The 24,837-nt window shown below is 52.4% G+C and overlaps 1 protein-coding gene across 1 annotated transcript; it reads left to right on the top strand.

Annotated features, from left to right (window-relative positions):
- Scnn1a (sodium channel epithelial 1 subunit alpha) lies at positions 1-23,283 on the top strand. The gene is made up of 12 exons (XM_028892350.2): positions 1-1,651; positions 9,599-9,872; positions 10,630-10,820; positions 15,422-15,525; positions 15,850-16,013; positions 16,465-16,563; positions 16,752-16,869; positions 20,866-20,944; positions 21,053-21,110; positions 21,264-21,319; positions 21,470-21,545; positions 21,986-23,283. Exons 1-12 carry the CDS (start codon positions 1,116-1,118, stop codon positions 22,367-22,369), a joined length of 2,139 nt encoding a protein of 712 aa, XP_028748183.1. The 5' UTR covers positions 1-1,115; the 3' UTR covers positions 22,370-23,283.
- Positions 23,284-24,837: the final 1,554 nt, after the last annotated feature.

Below are 24,837 nucleotides of genomic sequence, written 5' to 3'. Positions count from 1 at the left end.
AGAGGGAAGAGGATGGGGAAGAGGACGGTGGGGCCAGCAGGCACTCCCAGTTCTCGGGGACCCCTTCTCCTTCTCCTCCAGGGTCCTGGGTGTGAGGCTGACTTGGGATGACCTTGAGGGACCCCATCAGAAGGGACCCTGGTTTCTGGAAGTTCACTTAAGTTTCTTTTCCCTGGCTGTCTGGCCTGACGGGAGTGTCCCTTTGGGGCTGGCTGCCTCCTCTTCCTCCTCCTCCATCCTCCTGTCTGTCTCCTCTTTCTGCCTTCCCTGTTCACCGGGTTTCCCCAGCTAGTCTCAGTCATCCTCCTTCCGCCTTGCCTTCCTGGCTTTCGTGTGGAGACTCCTCTCTCCCCGCTCAGGTTCTCCAAGCCTCACCAATCTTCAGTCCCTAGTCTCCCTGCCAGCCAGTTCCCCATCAATCCCTGGCCCAAAGTCTTCGGCAGGTAGGTACCTGCTTCACCTGTCCCCACCAGCCCTCCTCCCTGGGGAGCTCCCAGACCGGACTCCTCCTTTGACCCTCCCCCTGCACGCTCACCTTTAATTGAGATGCTAATGAGGCTCCCGTGGTTCCCATCCCTGGCGGCCGGGCAGGCTCCGCGGCCAGGCACTGCACCTGTCAGGTGAGAGGGTGGAGAAGGCTCCGCTGCCAGATTCAACTGGAAAGGAACCAGTCACTGGCCGGCCACACCTGGGAGCTGGAGGCAGGAGGCAGGCAGCTCAGGTCTCCTGCAGCCCTGCGGTTCCGAGGGAGAGGAGGAGATAGCAGGGAGCCGGAGGCCAGAGAAGAGGGCCCAGGAGGAACCAGGGAAGGCAGGGGAGGAAGTGAGGCAGGATCAGAGAGCCTGGCACAGACGGGAGACCCAAAGAGAAGCAGGAGGCTGCTGGGCCAAGAGGGCGTGAAATCACACCGCCAGGGAGGAAAAGGGCAAGAAGGAGAGGCTGCTAACTGAGGCACAGCGCCTGCTGTGGAGGACCAGGAGGCGCTAGCGGGCAGGTGAAGGTGGCTGGGAAGCTCTGTGGCTACTCCAGAGGAGCTCGGTGCTGCCTGCCTGGCCCCAACTGCAGAAGGTCAGCTGGCTCCTGGTAGGACAAGGGGAGAGTGGACTGAGCGCAGGATGCGGGCACGGTCAGGGGCAGCCCGGTTCTGCCTTCACGCTGATGATGCCGGAGCGCACCAGAGCCCCGAGCTCAACCTTGACCCAGACCCTCACCTCCCCGACTCACCTAAGGGCTCCATGAAGGGCGGCAAGTTCAAGGAACAAGACCCGTGTCCCCCTCAACCCATGCAAGGGCTGGCGAAGGGAGACAAGCGAGAAGAGCAGGGGCTGGGTCCCGAACCCCCAGTGCCCCCGCAGCCCACCGAGGAGGAGGAGGCGCTGATCGAGTTCCACCGCTCCTACCGAGAGCTCTTCCAGTTCTTCTGCAACAACACCACCATCCACGGCGCCATCCGTCTGGTATGCTCCAAGCACAACCGCATGAAGACGGCCTTCTGGGCCGTGCTGTGGCTCTGCACCTTCGGCGTGATGTACTGGCAGTTCGCCTTGCTCTTCGAAGAGTACTTCAGCTACCCTGTCAGCCTCAACATCAACCTCAATTCAGACAAGCTGGTCTTCCCGGCCGTCACTGTCTGCACCCTTAATCCCTACAGGTCAGTCAGTCCTGGGCTGTTTTCCGGGTGCCACAGGTGTGTGTGTGTGTGTGTGTGTGTGTGTGTGTGTGTGTGTGTGTGTGTGTGTGTCAGTGGTACAGCATGTGCTTAGCATGCACGAGGCCCAGAGTTCCACCCTCAGCAGCACAAAAACAAGCAAGCCCCAAAGCAAACAAAAGTGGTGATGGGGCTGTGAGGCCAGTGAGCTGGCTGAGGTCAAGGTCTTGCAGGTGCCGTGGGGGTAGATAAGATCTTTGTACAGAAGGGAAGTTGGCTGTGCAGTGGAGGAGGTAATATGGGGGTGGGATGCAGGGTAGGAGAGTGGGATGGGAAAGTCTTGTTGTCACATGTCCCCAAAGTCCCAGGCTGATGTATGCAGGTGAGCCAGGCTCAGTTGCCTCAATCACCTGCCCGGGTCGCTGACCCTTGAGGGCTTTGGTGTGTTCTCAAGTTTTGGGTTTCATCAGTGCTCTTGGCCAGTTTGGGTCTGGAAACTGGACTGTTGCCATGGAGAAGAGAGGAGGGCCGGGCTGGGTGTTTGTACACAGCATTTGTCTTCCCTCAGTTAACCAGACACACTGCTAGGCACCCAGCAGGAGAGGCCTGTTGATAATCCAGTGGCCTTTATCGAGGGCCAGGTGCTTTACTAGGTACGGGATGGAAAGGCTAAAACAGGGTGGGAGAGGTAGGCGTGTAAACAAATACTGTAGCACACCGTGATTAGTACAATAAAAACCAAGCTGGTCTGCCTTCAAGGAGTGTGAGGTCTCTTATGAGTGTTTGAACGAGGGTGAATGTGTGTGAGCACACACATCAGGAATGCAGGCAATTATGGAAGGCTGGGATTGGTCATACGCTGCGGGTGGAGGCTCCCTCAGGTAGCCTGTCAGGTCCAAAGATGTGTCATGGATTAACAAGGGTTGGGAAGTCCTATCCTGGAAAGGAAACCTGCCCCCGTATAATGAACACAGCAGGAGTCACTAAGCTGAACACACGAGGCTCCTAGAAGTCCTCTACAGTTTCCTTGTGTCATTCTCAAAGACGTGGGACACGGGGACCAGTAGTATTTTACGTATAGGATAATGAGGCCAAGAGAGACAAGTCAACAGTCACCCATTCTGACCGAATCCTGATTCATCCTGTTTGTTTGGTCCCCAGACTCGGCCTTGTCTTATACTCAAGAGATGGGACTCCGGATAAGTGAAGTTTCCAATCTCTGTTTACCTTCATTTCAAGGCCTGGGCTGTTCCCTCCCATGGCCTCATTTTCCCAGCAGGCTTTCTTAGCTCTTTTTCACCTTAGGCCAGGCAGGGTGGGGGACATAACAGGCAGAGAAGTTCTGGGAGGGGCGGGGCCAGGGCCTGGAACGAGGTTGTAGACACTCAATGAATATTTGTGGTCACAAAGATGAGGAGATATGGGGAAGGCTGGGGTGAGTGTGTGGAGGCCTGCATATTTTCTAAGGTTCTGCTGGGTGCATGGCCTTGGACAGGCCAGGATAGAACTCCAGGGAGTGGACACCACACTGCCCCCAGACTGGGAGTAGCTGTCCACACAGGAAATTTCCCTCTTCCTGGAAGATGATTGCAGGAGGGGGGCGGGAGGGGGGGAGAACACACAGAGGGGAGAGAGGGCAGAGGGAGGGGGCAGAGGGGGGCAGAGGGAGGGCTCCCAAATACGGGGGGGGGGGACTGAAGACCTACTGTGTACTTGACTCAGTGTCGGGGGTCTGTAAACACTGCTCCTCAACCCTGAAGTCTGGGGAGTGGGCGTTTTTTATGGATTTGCTTCGCTGCTTTCTTTTCTTTAAAGACAGGATCTCAGTGCAGCGCAGGTTGGCCTTGAACTCCTGGGATATTAGGGCACTTGCTACCACATCTGTGCTATTTCCAGTTTTCAGATGAAGATAATTGATGTTCAACAAGATGAAATAATTAGACCCAAAGCTGTATAGCTAATAATGAAGAAAAATAACAGTAACAATACCGTTAATCCATATTTATGTCCCAGATGGTTTTCCAGATGAACTAAATCTGAATGAAATGTTATAAATGGGCCAGGTGAGGCAGCTTATGCCTTTAACTCCAACACTCTGGAGGCAGAGGCAGCCAGATCTCTGTGAGCTACAGGCCAAACTAGTCGACATAGTCCCAGGCCAGCCAGAGCTACATAGTGTTGTTAGCTGTCCTAAAGACCCAGCCTGAATGTATGTAGTGATTCCAGCTCAGCTGCCCCGTCCACCTGCCCAGGTGTCTGACCTTTAAGAAAAGGAATATTATTAAATGATTTCATCCCCACAACAGACTTGGGAAATATGTACCATTGTTCCCTCCATTTTATAGATGAGGAAACAGTTCTACTCAGACAGGCAGGCAAGCAGTGAAACTAGGGTGAACAAAAATCACTCCCATCTAAGAGCTAGTGCCTCTCTGGTTAACAGTCAAGTCCAAGATCAAGTGTGACTTCAAAGTCCCCTCTCCTATGACAGCAAGGCTCATGGACAGTGGAGACCATGGACTTTCTTTTCTGCACATGGCAGAACAAGGGGCTTGGCATGGTGTGGCCCAAGAGAGGGCCATTTCCTCAGAGAGCCGCAGAAGGAGGTGGGCTCTGAGCTGGAAAGCCACCCTTGACCTGCACTCTCTTCTCAGTCTAGATGCCAGGCTTTCCTCAGTGTCTGGCAGGGAGAGCCCAGACTGAGGCCCGAGACACTGGGCTGGCCAGTGGTCAGGTCCTTCTCTGTTCGGGCACCCTGGTGCTGGGGCCAGAGTTGTTCAGTGCGAGAGTTCTTGTACAGGCAGAGCTGCGTGCGCTTGTGCCTCGGTGGGTGCTCCCGTGTCCTGGTGCCAGTAAAGAGGGTCTCTCCTTTTCACCTGGGCTTAACTGGGTTCTGTTCTGGGGGCTGAACTCGGGTTGCTCAGCTTGTCAGCAGGGCATCTCACTGGCCCCTGTGGAGCTTCCGGAATAAGAAGGGCAGACGAGAAAATTGAGGCTCCAAGAACCTAAAAGTAAAAAGAAACTAAAAGCCACCAGCTGTTGAGAGGAGTAAGAATGGGAATCCGGGTCCTTAGTGCTCTTTTGGTACTGTCCTTACAACCAAGAGGTCACATGGTAGGTGAGTGGCAGGCGTAACCCCCTGTAATGGCGCTTATCTCTGATAACGAATACCCGTGGCAATAAAAAGTGATGCTTAGTCCTTTTCATATGGTATTAGCCCACTGGCAGGCAGGAACTCTTTGCCACCTATGTGGGGTTCATACTTCAGTGACAAGGCGAAGACCTCGTTATATTGCTGAGGAAAAAGTTTTATAGCGTGAGTTGTTATTTTTAGGGACTGGGTATCCATAAAAGATGTCTTAGGTCACCAGGGGTCAGATTCTAAGTGACCTGGGCCAGCTCATTAAAATGTGGAATTCTACACAGCATCATCCTGAGGGAGACTGCAGCTGGGGTTGTGGTGGCCAACCCCAGGAATAATGGATCCTGCTTAGCAGCAACAGCCTGTGTGGAGGCAACAACAGTCCTGCTGTGAGCCAGAGAGCTCTGCATAACCATCTCTCTCAGCATGGCATCCACACTCACCGCACTGGCTGTCCTTCCTCTCAACGGCTCCTGAGCACCTTTGGTTCTTAGATTGCTGTCACTGGCACTGAACTCCGTGTGTGATCTCAGAGCTTAGAACCCACTCAAGAGAGAGAAGGGCTACTTGTTGGGCATCTACATGTGAATGTACTGTGATACAAGCTGAGGCTGTAGGGTCTGTGAGTGTGCCTCCTTAGCATTGTTCGGAGCTGTTTGGGAGACAGCCTGGGAAAGTGATCAGAGAAGGTCAAGACTTTGCTGGATGAAGCACAGAGTAGGGCTAAGCACACGGTACACACCGCCAAAGAAGGAGACAGGCTTGTCTCTTGTCCTCAGCTCTGCCAAGTATTCCAGAATGCCGGCTGAGAACGCTCTGGAGGTCCCTGGGTGGGTGTTTTGGAGCCCATCAAATAGATCAGGATGGAGGAATAGACACAGATGGGAAAAGAGGCGTGTCAGCCCCCAGACCTCTTAGGATTCCTGTATCCTGCCAGCCTGTTGATTACAGAGAAGGAGAGTCAGAGGGGAGGCTAGCTTCAGAGAAAAGAGATGCCAACTCCGAACACTCATTAGCCAGGAGTAGTGGAAAAATCAGGGACCGGGGAGTCCAACAAGCCTGGGCTCAAAGCTTAGCATCAGTATTTCCCTGGTGAGTGACCCGAAGGTAGCCGCCTATGGATGGGCTTCGGTGTCCTGAGTTATGGAACGAAGAGAGTAAGGTCTGATGGAAATGGACTGGGAGCAGGGAGTTCACCCACCTCCCACAGGTGGGTTGCCTGACAGGAGGGAGGGCACTGAGCATGGCCCAGGAAGGAAGTCAAGGCCAGCTGGGCGGACCATCTTGCAAGCATCCCGATGCAAGTGTCTTGACTCCTCTGTCTAGCCCTGGTCTCAGGACAAGCACTGAGTGTATACTGTGCCTCGCTCCGTGGTCAGTTCAGCACTAGTGCCAGCCAAAGGCTCTGAGTCCTGTCAGATGCTTAGTGACGGGATGTCAGGAAGGTGACACGGGAATACTGTCTCACATCAAAAAAGGAGAGAAGTGTCCTCGGGGAGGGAGCCATCCCTGCATGGAGCTGACCCAGGTGCAGGATGGAGGGCTGGGAGACCAGACTGTTGGGGTGTGTGTTCAAGGGTTGGGAGACCAGACTGAGGGTACTGTTGGCACTCAGTCCAGAAGGGGCCGGAGGGAGCTGAATGCCGGGATTGTCACTGAGAAGAATCTGGCTCAGGGATGACATGGGCTCAGGTGGAGACAGAGAAGTGGTGATACAGTGATGAGGAAAAGGGAGATGAAGGTGGTGACCGTGTCATAGGAAAAATTCCAGCAGAGCCGGGGACCGGATTCTTCCTGCATGACTTTGAAAAAGCGAAGAGACACTTCCCTGGGCGTCAGCTGGATTCCTTACCCACCATTACGTAGCTGGGGCACCAGAGTGCCCTTCCAGCAGGGGGCAGTGTGTGTGTGTGTGTGTGTGTGTGTGTGTGTGTGTGTGCGCGTGTGTGTGCACGCGCGTGCAATCTAGTAGTCTTTCTGGGGCAGAATAGAGGATACCAAAGGTTGGAGCACATTCTGACTCAGGTCCTGGCCATTTTATCTTGGAAAAGGGCATCACAATGGCATTAGCCCAGATCACTGAGCCGTATATGTAATGGAAGTGCCTGGCTCCTCAGAAGTGCTCATAGTAGCTGCCATGGCTATTCTTGGAATCATCAGTGCCGAACCAGTCTCTCAGAAGGCCTGGGACACACACCTGAGAAGGGATGAAGGGCTGGGGACAAAGAGGAAGATGCCGAGGGTCCAGCCAGCTGGACTTTCAGGGTGAAAACAGCCCAAAGGGGAGGGCTGGGAAGCTTTGAACTGGATGGTGGTACATTAGGACCATGGATGAGATTTTAAATAGCCTTGGGCTGCAGGTGAGGCCCAGTGGTCGAGGGTGGATGGAGTGCCCAGCATTTATGAGGCCCTGGGTTTGACCCTGGGGACCACAAAAACAAACAAAACAAAACGCTATTTGTGTCAGACCCCAAATGCACAACCCCATATCTCTGGCAGTAGAAGCTTGTTTTCTTCTTCTTCTTCTTCTTCTTCTTCTTCTTCTTCTTCTTCTTCTTCTTCTTCTTCTTTCTTCTTTCTTTCCTTCTCTTCTCTCTTCTCCTTCTCCTTCTCTTCTCCTCCTCCTCTCCTCCTCTCCTCCTCCTCCTCCTCTCCTCTCTTCTTCCATAGTTTCTCTGTGTAGCCCTGGCTGTCCTGAAACTCACTCTGTAGACCAGGCTGACCTCGAACTCAGAGATCCGCCTGCCTCTGCCTCCCAAGTGCTAGGATTAAAGAAGTTAATTCCCACACTCGACTCTTGAATTTTTCTTTACGTGATATTTAACATTCAAGATATTGGGGGCTGGAGAGATGGCTCAGAGGTTAAGAGCACCGACTGTTTTTCCAGAGGTCCTGAGTTCAATTCCCAGCACCCACATGGTGGCTTACAACCATCTGTAATGAGATCTGGCACCCTCTTCTGTATACAATAAATTTATATAAAAAAAATACCTTTCATTAATATAAAGAAAATTATTTCAAGATAATTGGAACATTCAGTTCACTCAGTCCATTCCTCTTTTACGTATATTACATATGTTGTTTTTTGAGACAAGGTCTCACTATGTAGCCCTGGCTGACCTAGAAATCACTATGTACACTAGGTTGGTTGACCTAGAACTCAGAGATCTGCCCGCTGCTATCTCCCCAATGCTGGGATTAAAGATGGGTACTGAGAATTGAACCGGGGTCCTCTGCAAGGGCAGCCAGTGCTCTTGACCTCTTAAGACATTTCTCCAGCCCCCTTTACAGTAAATATTTCCAGTAGTGTAAATCCTCCAGCTGTTTTCTTTTCCATAGTTGTTTTGGCCACAGCAGGTTCTTTGGAAACAAGCATTATGACGAGTACCTGCAAGCTCAGCTGCTCCTGAGGCCACGGAAGGAAGATTCCAGATTTGAGGCCAGCCTGAGCTTCATAGAGACTCTTTGCATTTCCATAGAAATCTCAGAATCACCTGCCTGCCACTTACTTTTAAACTGTTTGCTGAATTTGGGGTCTGGATTGTATGGAGTGTAAAAATCAAGTTGGGGGACATGGTGACAGCTAGCACATGAACAGCTGTATGATTCCTTATGTTTTGTCTCTTGGTCTTCAGCAGGGTTTCAGTGTGCTCTTCAGTGTAAGAAACCCAGCTTCTCTTTTATCAGACTTACTCCTAAACTGACCAGATTTATGATGTTATTTTCTAAAATTTTTATTTTTATGCACATGTGTATATCTGTGAGCGTATGCCACATGTGTGCGTGGGGTTGGACCAGAAGAGGGAGTCAGATTTCCCTTGAACTGGAGTTACAGGGGCTGTGAGCACTCAAATGTGGGTGCTGAGAACTGAACTCGGGTTCTGGAAGAGCAGGTTCTTGAATGCAGGACCATCTCCCCAGCCCCAGTGTGGTGTTATTTTCTTTTCTTTTTTTTTTTTTTTTTTTTTTTTTTTTTTTGTTTTTTGTTTTTCGAGACAGGGTTTCTCTGTGTAGCTTTGCACCTTTCCTGGAACTCACTTGGTAGCCCAGGCTGGCCTCAAACTCAGAGAGATCCGCCTGGCTCTGCCTCCCGAGTGCTGGGATTAAAGGCGTGCGCCACCACCGCCCGGCTATTTTCATTCTCTATTTCTTTGTTGCTAGTATTTAGGAATACAATTAATATTTGTGCATTGGTTTTTGCATCCCGGCCTGTCTTAATTTACCATCCGTACTTTGTTTCATAGACTGTAATTCTTAGGCCAGTTATGTGGATGTCCATCATGCAGACAATAATACGGCCAATACTGAGTGAGGAATGTAAGAATTTATATGGAACAGTGTTTGGGTCCTCCCCAAATCTCATTAAAGGGAAGCCTCTGCAGAAGGGAAGGGTGGGTACTACATCCGGTATTTTTACAGCAGTTCAGGGAGATTCTGAAAGTGCATTTGCTGAGAAGTCTTGATTTGAAGACAGGGTTGACAGGCACTCCCAAAGGCCACCCTCCCCAAAGGGGCGGTGACGACCAGGGCTGCCAGGCCATGGGAGTGAAGAACCCCCCACCCCACCCCCAATCCCGGGCAAACAGGTAGCAATAATCGAAGTCCTGGCCTAGGCTTCCACTGAGAACACATCTGCTTACACCCCTACCCCAGACAGTTCTGGAGCCACACATCTGCTTACACCCCTACCCCCAGACAGTTCTGGAACCATTAGAACGGTTACTGATCCCTCCCGTTTATGGAGAAAACCATGGCTCAAGGGCGGCGGGCCACCCCTAGACCGATCTCCTCCCCATTGGCCGTTTCAGATACACTGAAATTAAAGAGGAGCTGGAAGAGCTGGACCGCATCACGGAACAGACGCTCTTTGACCTCTACAAATACAACTCCTCCTACACGGTCAAGCCTGGGTCCCGCCGCCGCCGCATCCGCAACCTCGGGAGGGCCCTTCCACACCCCCTGCAGCGCCTGTACGCTCCGCCTCCGCCCTACCCAGCCCGAGCGGCTCGCAGCTCGTCTTCCAGTGTACGGGACAACAACCCCCAAGTGGACCGGAAGGACTGGACGATCGGCTTCCAACTGGTAAGCCCCGCCCCTCGGTCCAGGGCCCGCCCACGCGCTCGCCCCGCCCAATGGCCCCGCCCACTTCTTTAGACTGAGGCCTGAATAACACAAAGAAGTAAATAAATAAATAAGTAGATAAACGCAAAAAACGAACCTTACAGCGCCCTGTGCCACTTTGCTGGCAGCTTATGTGGCAGGGGATAAGTGGCGGGGCGTAAAATCTGTTGTTGAAAATACACATCTCTGGCTGTGGCGGGGAGGGGGCGTGGTGGGGCGGACGAAGACAATTACCTGTGTAAACCAGGTCCTTGCCTGTGCTTGCCTGTGCTTGGCAAGGGCTCTTGTCCCCTGAGCTCCAGCCCCAGACCCTAAACATATAGACTAAAAGAGGAGATGGGAGAGAGTCAGCTAGTGAAGGAGAAAGGGAGGCCCTGAAGAGATGGGCCACACCCCCAGCATACTGGAGTTCTAGGCCCATCTCTATCGTGGGAACAAACCTTTTGAGCGCTGAGTTTTCACACCAGTGGAAGAGGAAGAATTCTTGTGTCTCCTCCCGCCTGGTTGTGTAAGTTAACTACACCGAGGAGAAACTGCCCATCGCTGCCTTAATCCTGTGCTCCCCTGGCCAACTCTCCTAGGGGCTTGTGTTTCTCCCCCTGTTCTACCTACACCCTGTTCCCTAGACCTGCTCACCAGCCCTCAGAACACCTCACCTCTCAATCTTGGACCTTGGTGGCTCCCTGATGGGCGCTGACATTCCGATCTCTATGCACAGTGCAACCAGAACAAATCGGACTGCTTCTACCAGACGTACTCATCTGGGGTGGACGCAGTGCGGGAGTGGTACCGCTTCCATTACATCAACATCCTGTCCAGACTGCCCGACACCTCACCGTCTCTGGAGGAAGAAGCCTTGGGCAGCTTCATCTTCACCTGCCGCTTCAACCAGGCCCCCTGCAACCAGGCGTGAGTAGCCCCGCGGCAGCTGGCTCAGCGGTTCCTCAAGAGTCTCCTTCCCGAGTCCTCCTGAGGGCTCAGGGGATGCTTGCTGGTTGGATAAGGGAATGCCTGAGAGTGAGTAATGCAGAAACACTAGCCTGAGGCCCAAGTCTGTCCCCGAAGGTCACCTGTAGACAGCAGTGTGCTGGGATCTGTGGACTGAGGTCTCAGCCCGAGTTCCCACTGCCGTTCTGTCTCTCCTCGGCCCGGTGACTCTTCCGTTTCACACCATCCTTCAGAGCCTTATACACAATCCTCTTACTCGAGTGTGAGGACAGTGATGCCAATATCTATTTTAAGAGTAAGCCAAGTGTGTGAGACAGCAGATGTGAGGGTGCTTTATACACTCCGGGGCATGGTGGGGGTCAGCCCTCTTGCACCCAGACAGGTGAAGTGCCGTGCCCAGAGGCCCAGGCTGGCCTGAGGACTCTCCACATCCCACTGTCCCTCAGGGATAGTCCCTGTTGGGACACCCGTCATAGTGTCCTTCCGCAGAGGTCACAGCCACTTATTGAAGCTCTCCGAGAGCTGGTAGCAGGTGGAAGTGAGGCCTCCCTCTGTAGCCCCTGCCTCCTGCTCCGACTTTGTCTTCTGCCTCTGCTCCTGGGAGTTCAAGGGCATCTCCTGCCGGGGGTGGGGGGGCTGGGGGGTGCTGAAGTAATAGCTCCACTCTGCAGGGGGCCTCTCCCTCCCATGTCACAGAGTGGCCAGCAGGGCCAGGTGTCACCTGCTTCTGCTCCGACGTCTCACTCCGTCTGCTCGCATGCTCCGTCACACGGCTCTGTACCTGTCTGTCTGTCTGCACTTTTTGTTTGTTTAAGGATGAAAGCCAGCAGCTGGGGAATGGGCAGCGAGGCCTGGGCCAGCCGCACCTGTCGCCGCCCGCCCAGCCTCTCTGTCGCTTTCCACCTGGAGTCTCTGTCCCCATCCTCTCCCTTTGTCCACTCCTTCCCCGCAAGTCCACAGTTCATCTGAGTTTGGGTTTCTTCTTCCTCAGCTCAGAGTTTTAGCCTCTCCCCCCAGGACTGTTGAAACATCCCTGTAAGCGGTCTCACTTTCAGCCTCCAAGTCCTCACCTCATTCTTCACAGGAAGTCTTTGTCCATCTCTGTTGCTAGAACAGAGTACTACAGACCGGGTAATTTATGAAGAAAAGCAGTTCATTTCTTATAACACTAGAGGTTGGGAAGTCTGAGAGCCTGGTGCCGGAACCTCCTGAGGGCTCCCATTACATAACACAGCTGAAAGGGGAAGGGAAAGTGAGCATGTGAAAGAGAAAGCGGGAAAGGCTGGCCTGAACGCATAGTAGCCCACTCTTACGTTAGTCAACCCTCTCTGGAACTCTGTGTTACGTAATGCTATGGATCCATTCATGGGGATTTGTCCCGTGACCCTATCTCTTCCTATTGATCCCATCTCCAACACATTGGGAAGTAATTTTCCAACACAAGAGTCGAGAGGCACATTTGAAACATAGAGGGAGCTTTACTTTGTTATATCAACTGTTATAGTCAGTCCTGTTCAAAACCCTCCAAAGTAGGGGCTGGAGGGCTGACTCCGCGGTTAAGAGTGCTGCCTGCTTTTGCAGAGGACCGGCCCTGTTTCTAGTACCCACATGCAGCGCACAGCTGTCCATAACTCCAGTTCTGTGGGATCCAACACCCTCTTCTGGCCTCCGCAGGCACCAGGCATGCATGTGATACATAGATATACAAGCAGGCAAAGCATTCATATGCACACAATCAATGCAACAGAGCCCTCTGCAGGGCCTGGTGGCCTTCGGAGTCTAGGTGAACTTCCTTAGCATGGCCTTCTGGGACTTCTCTTCTTCCTCTCTTTTGATTTCCTTTTTCCTTCTGTCTTTTGTTCTGAAGATCAAACCCTGAGCCCTCACAACATGCAGGCAAGCACTCCACATCACTGAGCTGCATCCTCAGACACATTTTCCCCCTTATAACATGTAGTAAAAGTCTTCCTTTTCATATGTACAGTTTAGTGGTTTTAAAATATATTTAGAGTTGTTATATATATGTATATATATAGTTGTTATATCTAAATAAATTATATTTAGAGATACTATGGCTACTATCTGATTTTAGAACATTTTCCTCACCACCCCCAAGAAACCCATTTACCCATTAGCAGTTCCCCATTCCATCTCTTTCAAGCCCTGGGAACCACCAATCTGCTTCCTGTCCTTCCAATCCTTCCATAGATTACTCTTTGTGGAGATTTCATACAAGGGAGAGGGATATAGTTCAGGGGTAGATTGATTGCCTAGCACGTACCAGGCTTTGATATCTATCTACCTACCTACCTATCTATCTATCTATCTATCTAACTATCTATCAATGGCATCTTTTGTGACTTGCGGCTTCTTTCACTTCACCTATGGTTTCCATCTATCCTTAGCACGTGTCAGAACTCATGTATGAGCAAATAATACTGTGTTGTGTAGACATATGCCAACCGTGTGAGGTGGGGCAATGCCTGCTCTTTGGCCTTTATGAATGACATTGAAGTGAATGTGCCTGAGTAGGGTTTCACACTGATGATGTTTTTTAGTTTCCCTTGGATGCACTCGGGAGTGGCATTCCGGGTCGCACCACTGTTTAGCATTTGGAGGCACTGCTAGACTGTGCACAGGGACACATTTATTTACAGTCCCAGCAGCAATCCCGAGGGATCTAAGTTCTCCACATCTTCCACCTGTTACTGTCTATCTTAAAACAACAACAACAACAAACGGCCTTTAGTTATTTGTATGCGTGCCTGTGTGTGGGCAGAGATGGTCTTCTGGAGTTGGTTTTCTCGACCTTAGGGTGGCAAGCTTGGCAGCCATCTCGCCAGCCCCTGTTTGTCTTTTTTACTTTAGGCAATTTAATGAGTCACTGCCACCTTAGTGGGAGGGCAATACAGTTCTTACCAGCGTTAATATTTAACTTAGTCCTCAGTGCCCTACCCTAGCTGTTTCTGTGATCTTCCTTGGACAGAGGAGGAGATTAAGAAACTTGTTAGAGCCAGACGTGGTGGTGCATGCCTTTAATCCCAGGCAGAGGCAGGCGAATCTCTCTGAGATCGAGGCCAGCCTGGTCTGCAGAGTGAGTACCAGGATGGTCAGGGCTACACAGAGAAACCCTGTCTCAGAAAACTCAAAAAGGAAAGAAAGAAACTTGTTTGGCCTCCTTTCTAATATTTCTTAGAGTTAGTTCAAATATAAGGAGTTGAACTTTGGAGTCTTTTTTTTTTTTTTTTTTTTGACAAGGTCTCACTCTTATCCCAGGCTGATCTGGAGCTCACTATGTAGCCTGTAGCTCCAGCTAGCCTCATGCTGGCAGAGAGCCTCTGTATCACCCTCCCAGGTGCTGGGGTTACAGGAGTGTATGCCACACCTGCATGGGGCTTTGTTCTTTAAATTTTTTTATTACGTGTGTGATTAAGAGGATGTCCGTGGGAAACATGGCTCACTCAGGGCCACATGACCAGAGCCACACTTACTTCTGGTCAGTGTCCCCTCTCACTTCTCTACTGGTCACAGACCAGAGCCTCATTTTCTTCTCGTCCTGTTCCCAGAGAGCAGGACGTGGAGCACAGGGTTCCCCTCTCCCCACACAGCTCGCAGAACCTGTGGTCTGCTGTCAGTCTGTGTTTCTACTGCAGCAGCATGGCCCGTGTGATTTTCCTCTTGATTCCTAAACCTCTTACAGACCAGCACTGGACCTGTGAATCTGAGATCTGCAGGTGCACAGAGGCCTCTGGAAAACATGGCTTCATTTCCTCCCTGTGTTCTGAACGTCTTCCCCTCTGCGCCATGCTCACTGTGGGTTTCATTCCCTCTAATGCTGTTTTCCTCCATCTCTCCATTTTCCTCATTGATGCATTCAAAAGCTACCTATTAGTGAACTCCTGTGTTGCCTGTGTGTGCCAGGAACCAGATCTGACACCAGAATAAGACAAAGATGAATGAGGTGTGGTTCCTGTCCTCAAGGATGTCACAATCTGAATGGAGAACCAGGAGTTAGATCCTGAGAAGTTAGGGGCATCACAGATGTCTTAATATAACATGAGAGGACACAAGAAACCAAGCAGTGAGGTCAGAGCTGGGCTGGCAAGGAAATGCCCGAGTCTGATCCCAGGCCCATCAGCACCATCTATGTGGCCTTGGCATTCCCACCCCCTGGGAGGGAAGAAGGGCCAAATGTGGTAGATTCACACCCTGGATGGAATGTAGCAGGTAGAATCAGCAGATCTGATGGGGCATCATGGGTGGATCTTAAATACAGAGCTTAGGAAACCTTTGTTTTGTTTTTTAGAAAAGAAAGATAAGATCTATAGCACACAAGATCACTTACATGTGGCTGTCTGTGTGGCCTGTCTTGTGTCATGTAGAATGAGGCTGGAGTGACCGAGAGCACAGCCTCCCAGTGTTGTGTGGACACACAGGGGTGACAGGAAACAGGTGCTCCCTGAGGCTTGGAGGGGAACGATTTCTCCTGGCTCACCTTGCGTAGGCCACTCACCTCCTGGACTCCCTCTCTGACCCCACTGTCTGCTCTCTTACCTACTAAGGAATTATTCTCAGTTCCACCACCCCGTGTATGGGAACTGCTACACTTTCAACAACAAGAACCACTCCAATCTCTGGATGTCTTCCATGCCTGGCGTCAACAACGGTGAGCTGCTCCTGTCCTCCTTATACCCTTCCTGCCGACCGCCTCGCCCATGTTTACTCCCCTTGCGTATGTTCTAGAGATGCTGGGTCCCACCTTGATATGCCCCCTTGTTATTCTGGAAGGGTCCATTCTGTGCTTTCTCCCCCAAAGGTCCCCTACAGCCCATTCTAGGTATGGAAGGAATTCTGTGCTTTAAACCTGGCCCGGGATCGCTCTGGGTTACCAAGTCCACCTGAGGAGCTTTGTTCCACCAGGAGATGACGGACTCTGCGAGGGTGAGAGCGTGGGTCTCCATCCCCAACTCTTCTCCTGCTGCGTCCTTAGGTCTGTCTCTGACACTGCGCACAGAACAGAATGACTTCATCCCCCTGCTGTCCACAGTGACGGGGGCCAGAGTGATGGTGCATGGGCAGGACGAGCCTGCCTTTATGGATGATGGTGGCTTCAACTTGCGGCCTGGTGTGGAGACCTCCATCAGCATGAGGAAGGCAAGGATGCTCTGACTGGGAACCTGGGAGGAGAGCCCCTCGGGAGGTAGGGAGGGAGATGGAAAATGGGAGGTGGACTTGGCAGCAAGGAGATTGAAGGGAGGTCATGTGAGGAGCTTTCAGGATGTGGAGGTTTTCAGGAGGTGGAGATTTTCAGGATTGGAACTGGATAGAGAGGCTAGCCAAGGGGGCCTGGGAGGCAAGGCTTTAAGGAGACCTCCATTGCTAAGAAGGGTTCAGGACATCCTTGGGATTCAGAGGATGCTCTGGACCCATGAACAGGCTGGAAAGTAGTACAAGGAGGGGTGTTTTTTTTTTTTTGGGGGGGGTGCTGGAACATGTTTTGAGATGGGGAGGCTGACGCGTTGTGGCAGGGATTGAGGGAAGACAGAGGAGCCAGGGGGAAGCTGTGCCCCTCACCTGTGACCTCTTGCTGTGCCTGGGTTCCCAGGAAGCCCTGGACAGCCTTGGAGGCAACTACGGTGACTGTACAGAGAACGGCAGTGATGTCCCTGTCAAGAACCTGTACCCTTCCAAGTACACCCAGCAGGTACACAGTGCGGGCTGCAGACATCCCCGGGACTGCAGCTGGGTGGAGGGATGAAGGAGGAAACGGGCTGGGAGCAGTAGAAAGACCACGGCATCCAGTGGTTAGAAGGGCTCAGCCTTCCTGTACGTGGGGCCCCCCGGGTGGGGTGGGCCAGGCCTGAAGCCTCTTGCTTCTTCCTTCCCCTTCAGGTGTGCATTCACTCCTGCTTCCAGGAGAACATGATCAAGAAGTGTGGCTGTGCCTACATCTTCTACCCTAAGCCCAAGGGCGTAGAGTTCTGTGACTACCGAAAGCAGAGCTCCTGGGGTGAGCCGGGGAGCCCCGCACTGTCCACAGCCCACCTCCACTTCCCTAGGTGCCTGGTTCCCAGAGCCCTTCTCTGGGTCGGCTTCCCTCCCATGCCCTAGTCTCCGGCTCCTGTTTGCTTTTCTGCCCATTGGCTCTGCCTCAGTTTCCCTCCCCCCTTCTCTTCTGGTCTTTGGCTTTTGTGAGTTTGTGAAGGAATTGTCCTTTTAAAAAATACCCTGCAGCAGAAGGAAGGAAGTGTGTGTGCCTAATGAGCTCTCCTGCAGCAATTTCAGTGGGCCTGCTCATTCTTGGGGTGCTCAGCAGGGCTGGCTGGCTGGGAGGTCGGGGTGGTGTTAGGTACAGCACCCAACATCTCCCTGGGGCCCAGGAAGACATTATTAGGAGTCCTGTGTTTCTGTCTCATCTCTTTGTGTGTTAGAAACTATGTGCTATGTCCTTTCAGCATTCCAGGGATGCAATTTGTGAGCTTTAAAAAAAAAATTAACCTTTCTTTTTCCTTCCTTTCTTCCTTCCTTCTTTCCCTCCTTCCTTGTTCCTTCCTCCTTGTGTGTGGTGTGTGTGTGTGTGTGTGTGTGTGTGTCTGTGTCTGTGTCTGTGTCTGTGTGCCGGTGTGCTGTGCCACGTGGATCACAGATTCACCTCTGATCTTCAGGTTCGGGAGCTTCACCCACTGGGCCATCTCTCCCCAGGGATGTAATTTGTAAATCAAATGCACCTTCCTTTCTTAGTGAATGTTTTTACCCAGAGCAGGGCACAGCCAAACAAGTTGCAGAGTCCTGGCATGTACTGCTCATCCGGCCATTGTCTTGGACACACCCTCTTCCCTTCCACTGTGGCAGAGCTAGCCTAGAATGCTGGGAGAAGGATGCCCTAACAGGAAACTGTGGCATGGCAGGAATCCCCATATGCCTGAGCTGCATGCTCTCATCTGCACAGACGTTTGTCCTTCAGACCCCTCCTCCCAGAGATTTACATGCCCAGCTCTCTAGCAGGGTGAGAAAGAGAGGAAGCGGGACGTGATCCGGGGGCCATTGCTGGAGGAGACAAGGCACCAGACACCACGTACACGGAGAAAGCTCTGTGGAGTGGTTTCACCTCTGTCCCAGTCCCACCTGTCTGGGTGTCTGCCTCCTTTCTTGCCTGGGACCCCTTCTGACAGGACTTTTCCTCTCACTTCTCTGGTCAGGGTAGCTTCCTGCCTCCTACCTCCTCCTGCCTCCTGCCTCCTGCCCCTGCCCCTGCCTCCTGCCCCTGCCTCCTGTCCCTGCCCCATCCCCTGCCCCCTGCCTCCTGCCCCCTGCCCCCTGCCTCCTGCCCCTGCCCCCTGCCTCCTGCCTCCTGCCCCCTCCCCCTGCCCCCTGCCTCCTGCCCCTGCCTCCTGCCCCTGCCTCCTGCCTCCTGCCCCCTGCCCCCTGCCTCCTGCCCTCTGCCCCTGCCTCCTGCCCCCTGCCTCCTGCCCCTGCCCCATCCCCTGCCTCCTGCCCCTGCCCCTGCCCCCTGCCCCTGCCTCCTCCTGCCTCCTGCCCCTGCCTCCTGCCTCCTGCCCCCTGCCTCTGCCCCCTGCCTCCTGCCCCTGCCCCATCCCCTGCCTCCTGCCCCCTGCCCCTGCCCCCTGCCCCTGCCTCCTCCTGCCCCCTGCCCCTGACTCCTGCCCTGCCTCCTGCCCCCTGCCTCCTCCTGCCCCTGCCCCATCCCCTGCCCCCTGCCTCCTGCCCCTGCCCCCTGCCTCCTGCCTCCTGCCCTGCCTCCTGCCCTGCCCCTGCCCCCTGCCTTGGAGGATCACTGATAATGAGAACTGGAGGGAACTCAGAGGCCACTTGGTATCACTTTCTTTCTCAGACGGACAGACAGAAGCCTGGAGGGCAGGGGGGGAGGGCATGCATCCCCAGTATGAACAGGGCAGTGGTTACCAGCTTGGTGGACCCTCCTCTGTTCCTCTCCCTGCTTTCCAACAATTCTTTCTAAGCTCTTTGTTTTATTTTAGGGTTTCTGTGTAGCTCTGGCTATCTTGGACCTCACTATGTAGACCAGGCTGGCCTTGAACTCATAGAGATCCACTTGCCTCTGCCTGGGATTAAGTGCTGGGATTAAAGGTGTAGTGATATACTGTGTACCCTAATAAACTTGCCTGGGGATCAGAGGACAGAGCCAGCCACTAAATTAGACATAGAGGTCAGGCAGTGGTGGCACACACCTTTAATCCTATCACTAGGGAAACAGAGGTCCGTCTGGATCTCTGTGAGTTTAAGTCCACACTGGGCTACATGAGAAAAACAGAACCAGGCAGTGGTGACACATGCCTTTAATCCCAGGAAGTTAGATGGCAGGACACAGAAAGGTATATAAGGCTTGAAGAAACAGGAACTCGCTCTCTTGAGGTTGAGGATTTCACAGAGGTAAGCTAGTGGCTGGCTGTTCTGATCTTTCAGCTTTCACCCCAATATCTGGCTCTGAGTATTTTTTATTATAAGACTTTTTAAGATTTGTGTTACATAAAGGTGTGCCGCTGCCACCGCCACCAGCCTAGGTTCTATTTATTTATTTATTATTCATTTACTGAGACAGGGTCTTAATACATAGGTCTGGCTGTCTTGGAACTCACTATGTTGATCAGACTGGTCTCAAGTTCACAGAGATCCACCTGCCTCTCCCTTCCAATGTTGGGATTAGAAAGTGTGTTCCACCACCGTCTGGCTCAATAATTCTTTTAAGATTTAAAAAAATACATATTTTTTTTAAGTTTCCTTGGAGCTCCTCAGTGCCACTGGAGGGACCCCATATCCCCATTCTTCTCTTTGTCATCTTGTTTTACTGAGGTGATTTGCATCTAACAGAATCATTCACTATATAGTTTTAGTTAAATATGGTTGTAGTTTTTGATGTTGGGCTTTTATTCTGGTCTCATAATCACTATCAATTTTAGAACTTTTAAAATTACTCCCAGAGAAACTTGTACCTATGAGTCGTCCCCCAAGTTTCCCACCCCCCTACTGCCCGCTGTTGGGAAACCACCAGCCCCTGTGTTGGACATTTCATGTAGATGGAGCCATGAACATAGGGCCTTTGCCGCTGGCTTCTTTCACTTAGCAGTGTTTCCGGGGTCCATCCATGTTATAACGTGCACCAAAACTTTGCTCCTTGTTGCATAGATACACAACTTTTGTTTGCTGAGACAGAATCTCATACTGCAGCCCAGGCTGGCTTCACCTTTGCAGCAATCCTCCTGCCGGAGGTTCACGAGTGCTGGAATTACCAGCGTATACCACCATTCCCTGCTCGCTGCACATTTTGTTTCTTCACTTAGCTGGCTGATGGATATTTCGGTTGTTTCTAATTTGGGGTTTTGTGACTAATGCTGCTGTGAACATTTGTGTACGTATCTTCATGTGGATCTGTGTTTCAGTTTTCTCCTCATGTACCTAGGAGAACAGCTGGGCTCATGGAAATTGTTTAGCCTTTCTGAGGGACTGCCATACTTTTGGAGATGGCTGCACTGTCTCATATTCCCAGCAGGAACAAATGATGGTCTCAGCAGTCCTTGTTGGTGGTTTTTGTTTTTTAAGCCACCATGTGGTTGCTGGGAATTGAACTCGGGACCTCTGGAAGAGCTGCCAATGCTCTTAACCTCTGAGCCATCTCTCCAACCCCCAACCGTTTTCCTAGTGATTGTAAAATTGTATCTCATTGTGGTTTAACCCCTTTATTATGCAATCATTGTTCCCATTTTCTCTGACTTTTAATTTTTGTGCCTTTTGAACACATGTTTATATGGCTGTTCCCTGTCCCCAGCTTAGCTTAATTTCTTTTTTTTAATTTTATAATATAATTTAATTTTACATTAGCTTAATTTCTTAAACAGTTTTGTTGTGGTTGCCACTCCTGAGGTGCTATTGAATGCTCTTGTAAAGTGGGTGCCCAGGCAGTGTGGAAGGCTCTGTGTGTGTGGAAAAGGGGGAGATGCCCTCAGAAAACAGGCCTTCTCTGCACCCACAGGCTACTGCTACTATAAGCTGCAGGGCGCCTTCTCCCTGGACAGCCTGGGCTGTTTCTCCAAGTGTCGGAAGCCATGCAGGTGAGGGTCCTTCCCCGGGTGTGGGCTGGGCAGCAGCTCTTGGCTGGGTGGGATGGAGGTGGCCAATAGAACCCTACCCCACCACTCAGCACTTGCATCTGTCTGCAGCGTGACCAACTACAAGCTCTCTGCTGGCTACTCACGATGGCCCTCTGTGAAGTCCCAGGTAAAGGAGGAATGGATGTGCATGTGAACACAGCTGCACACATGTGCAAGTGTGCATATTGTACATGTTGATATGTATGACTGACACCATCCATCCTGTCAACCTGAGGAATACAGGGGTCACCTTGTGTCGTCCCCCTCATTTTTTTCCCAGGATTGGATCTTTGAGATGCTGTCCTTGCAGAACAATTACACAATCAACAACAAAAGGTCAGGCCTGCTCCCGGGCTCCCGGGCTCCTGGGCAGGATCCCTTGGGAGGAAAGGAGGTCTGGGAAGAGGTTCTGATGGGGGTGTTGGGAAGAGGGTCTTTAGCGTTCACCCTCCAACACATCTTCCCACTCTCTCCCCCTCCCCAAAGAAATGGAGTTGCTAAACTCAACATCTTCTTCAAGGAGCTGAACTATAAAACGAATTCGGAGTCTCCCTCTGTCACGGTAGGGCCTGTCCTAGTCAGGGAGCCTGTGGTCTCCTGGGGCCTTGGCAAGGGTGGCTGTGAGGGGGGGAAGAGGGCTCACATTTGGGGGCCAGAAGGGTTTGTGCCCCAGAGGTAGAAGATAAGGAAAAGGAAGTGGAGTCCCGGGTAAGGTGAGAGCATTGAGGAGGGATCTGTGGTGTCAGGGCAGGTGGTGGGAGGCGTGTGTGTGCGTGCGTGCGTGTGCGTGTGTGTGTGTGTGTGTGTGTGTGTGTGTGTGTGTGCACGTGCGTGTGTATGACAGACAACTGGGAGAGGCCCTTGAGGCGCACCCCAGTTTTTGTTGGTCTCCTGACCATTTTTCTGTGGGGGATGATGGGCAGGAGCTGCCCCTGCGTGGTGGGCCCTAGGTGCAAAGGGAGCTGGCCTGGTGAGCGGGTGGGTGCTTCATTCTCTCCACAGATGGTCAGCCTCCTGTCCAACCTGGGCAGCCAGTGGAGCCTGTGGTTCGGCTCGTCGGTGCTGTCTGTGGTGGAGATGGCGGAGCTCATCTTTGACCTGCTGGTCATCACAGTCCTCATGCTGCTGCACAGATTCCGAAGCCGCTACTGGTCACCAGGACGAGGGGCCAGGGGTGCGCGGGAAGTGGCCTCCACTCCAGCTTCCTCCTTCCCCTCCCGCTTCTGTCCCCACCCTACGTCCCCACTGCCTTCCTTACCCCAGCAGGGCACAACCCCCTCCCTGGCCCTGGCCCCTCCGCCTGCCTATGCCACCCTAGGCCCCTGCGCCCATCCACTGGACTCCGCAGTGCCTGGCCCTTCTGCCTGTGCCCTGGGGGAGCACTGAGAGAGGAGAGTGCTCCTCTCACCCAGGCCAGTGCTCCTGGGCACACTAAAGCTGAAGGCCGTCTTCAGCAGCACCTCCCACAGCTGCCCGGCTGTCTCTGGTGTGCCTGAGGGAGTAGACTAAATAAGGGGCCCAGGAAATGGTCCAGAGAAGAGTGGCTGGTGAGCGTTCCTGCTTCTGAACACGGCTTTCCACACAAGCTCAGACAAGTCTCCTTTTCCCTTGGATCAGCCAAGCCAGACTTGGAGCTTTGACAAAGAACTTTCCTGGGAAACGACCAACGAACAAATATAAACAGGGCGCAGAAAAGCAGCCACCGGTTTCCTACCCCATGACCAGAGATTGGCCTGGCCACACTGCCTTCAAAGACACAGATGTCTGCGCCCCTTCTTGAACTTGGGTGGGGAACCCCACCCAAAAGCCCCCTTTGTTAGTTCTTTGGCAATTCCCCTTCCCTGACTCCCCAGGGTGGGGGCTAGAGTCAGATGAGTATCGTCAAGGTTTGGCCTTTCTCCTTCATTTCCAAGCCTCTTCTCTCGTTTGACACACTGGAGCTCCGTGCCTCGGCAGCGGCGCTGTGACCTTCATACTTGTCTTAGCTATTTTCTCAGCCTAGAAGCTTCCCCTACCATCTCCTAGAGAGCCTCTGTGCGCCCCCATGACCCCTGTTGAATGGCACCATTACTTTCGTGAACTCTTTTGCCCTATCCTGTCTCCCCCAGAATTACCCCCTCCCCTCGTCCCCACAGTGCACTACGTTATATGTTCACATTCTTTGGTATCTGCCTCTGAGTAGACTGTGAAATCTTTGTGATCGGGGCTGCGTTTTGCTCATTTTTATATCCTTCAGGTCTAGCCCACTATCCCACTTGAAGCAGATAGGCAGGTGCCCAATAAATGCGTGTTACGTAAAACGTTGTCTGCGGAGCTGAATGGGGCCCCATGAAATGGGTAGGGAGTGACTGCCAGTCCCAGAGGCACTGCCTACGTTTCTTGGGAGGCCCTAGAGGGGAGGGGAGGGCACAGGCAGCCAGGCCAAGCCAGTCACTGTTTCACATCATCAAGTATGCTCTTCTTCAGACTCCACCCAGCTGTGAGGAAACCTCTGCCACCCTCCTCCCCATCACTGCCCTGGTGGTGGAGGAGGAGGAGACTGGGACCAGTTATTCCAGAATTTCAGAGCCTTGGGTAGTCTTATCCAGGGTTGAGAGGGGCAGAGGGAAGCCTCCTGACTTCAGAAAAGGAGAAACTGGGGAATGTCTGAGTGGAACCCCACTTTTCTCATCTACAGTCCCTCTGCCTGCCCCGCCATCAGACCTGGGACCCAGAAGCGACCCTGTCTTGTTGTGTTGTGGGAATAAGACTTGGGATTGTTCCTGTTTTCTCATTCATCACAATGTCTGTCCTTAGCAGCCAGAGGAGAGGGGGTCTTTTTTTTTTTTTTTTTTTTTTTTTTCCTCCTCCAGGAACCCAGTCTGTAGACCAGGCTGGCCTTGAACTCACAGAGTGCTGGGATCAGAGGTGTGAGGGGGAATGGGGATCTTGTAGAAAGAGGGAAGGAACAGGGACTTGGGTCATGCGTGCGCGATGTGAAGACCTTGACTTCCCTTTCCTGGACTCATGTCAATGTCAGGAAATGGTGCCGTTTCAACACTGTCCTGTCAGAGCCTCAGGTGTGGCTGCTCTGGCCTTCTGTTTGGTCCCTGCCCTTCCCTGTCTGGGTCTGTTATGGAGGCTGCAGTCTCCCTCACCCCCCAGCTCCAGGTCCCTTTTATCCACCTGTGCTGCCAGCCCGAGGTCTGTCCTCACCCTCTTGTCTGAAGACCAGTCCTTGGAGGTGGGATCGGAGTGTTTGAGGGAAAAGGGGCCACTTCTCTCATTTGCCTTATCAGCCTTAGAGGTGACGTGGTTAGAGCTCTCACAGCGCCGCCTGGAACCGGGCCCTCCTCACTGATTCATCTGGCCCGTCTGTAAGGTGGGGTACGGACTGTGGCCAGGGCCCGCGTCACAGGGACTTGGAGCCCAGTGCCCTTTGGAATCAGTGTACACGTGCATGTGTGAGGCAGGCCATATATCCTCGGGGGTGGGGTGGGGGTGTTAGCTGAGGCTCTTCCATCCTTTGGTCTGCCTCCCTACCTACCAGCTCTGGTCCCCTGTTCTGCCCACTATCACATTTTCCTTCCTTCCTTCCTTCTCTCCTTCTTCTTCCTTCCTTTTTTTTTTTTTTAAAAAAAAAAATAGGGTATTTTTCATTCTTTCTTTTTTTAATTCATGTATATGAGTGTTTTGCCTGAATGTATGAATGAATACTACATGCATGCCTGGTATCCACAGAGGTCAGAAGAAGACTCCAGATTCCCTGGAACTGGAGTTATGGGTGGTTATAAGCCACTTTGTGGTTCTGGGAACTGAACCCTGGTCCTCTACAGAACAACAATTTCTCTTAACCACTGAGCCATCTTTCCAGC

The sequence above is a fragment of the Peromyscus leucopus genome, chromosome 3 (genome assembly GCF_004664715.2).
Source record: "Peromyscus leucopus breed LL Stock chromosome 3, UCI_PerLeu_2.1, whole genome shotgun sequence".
In the NCBI taxonomy this organism is placed as follows: domain Eukaryota; kingdom Metazoa; phylum Chordata; class Mammalia; order Rodentia; family Cricetidae; genus Peromyscus; species Peromyscus leucopus.
Note: the sequence above shows the minus strand (reverse complement) of the source record. Positions and strands in the feature narration are given on the sequence as shown.

Bases quoted from the DNA above. Each gene is read 5' to 3' on its own strand.
- Scnn1a (XM_028892350.2), top strand. From the start codon at position 1,116: ATGCGGGCACGGTCAGGGGCAGCCCGGTTCTGCCTTCACGCTGATGAT. The intron at 16,014-16,464 runs GCAAGGATGCTC...CTGGGTTCCCAG, and splicing joins CCTCCATCAGCATGAGGAAG to GAAGCCCTGGACAGCCTTGG. The intron at 21,546-21,985 runs GTAGGGCCTGTC...TTCTCTCCACAG, and splicing joins CGGAGTCTCCCTCTGTCACG to ATGGTCAGCCTCCTGTCCAA.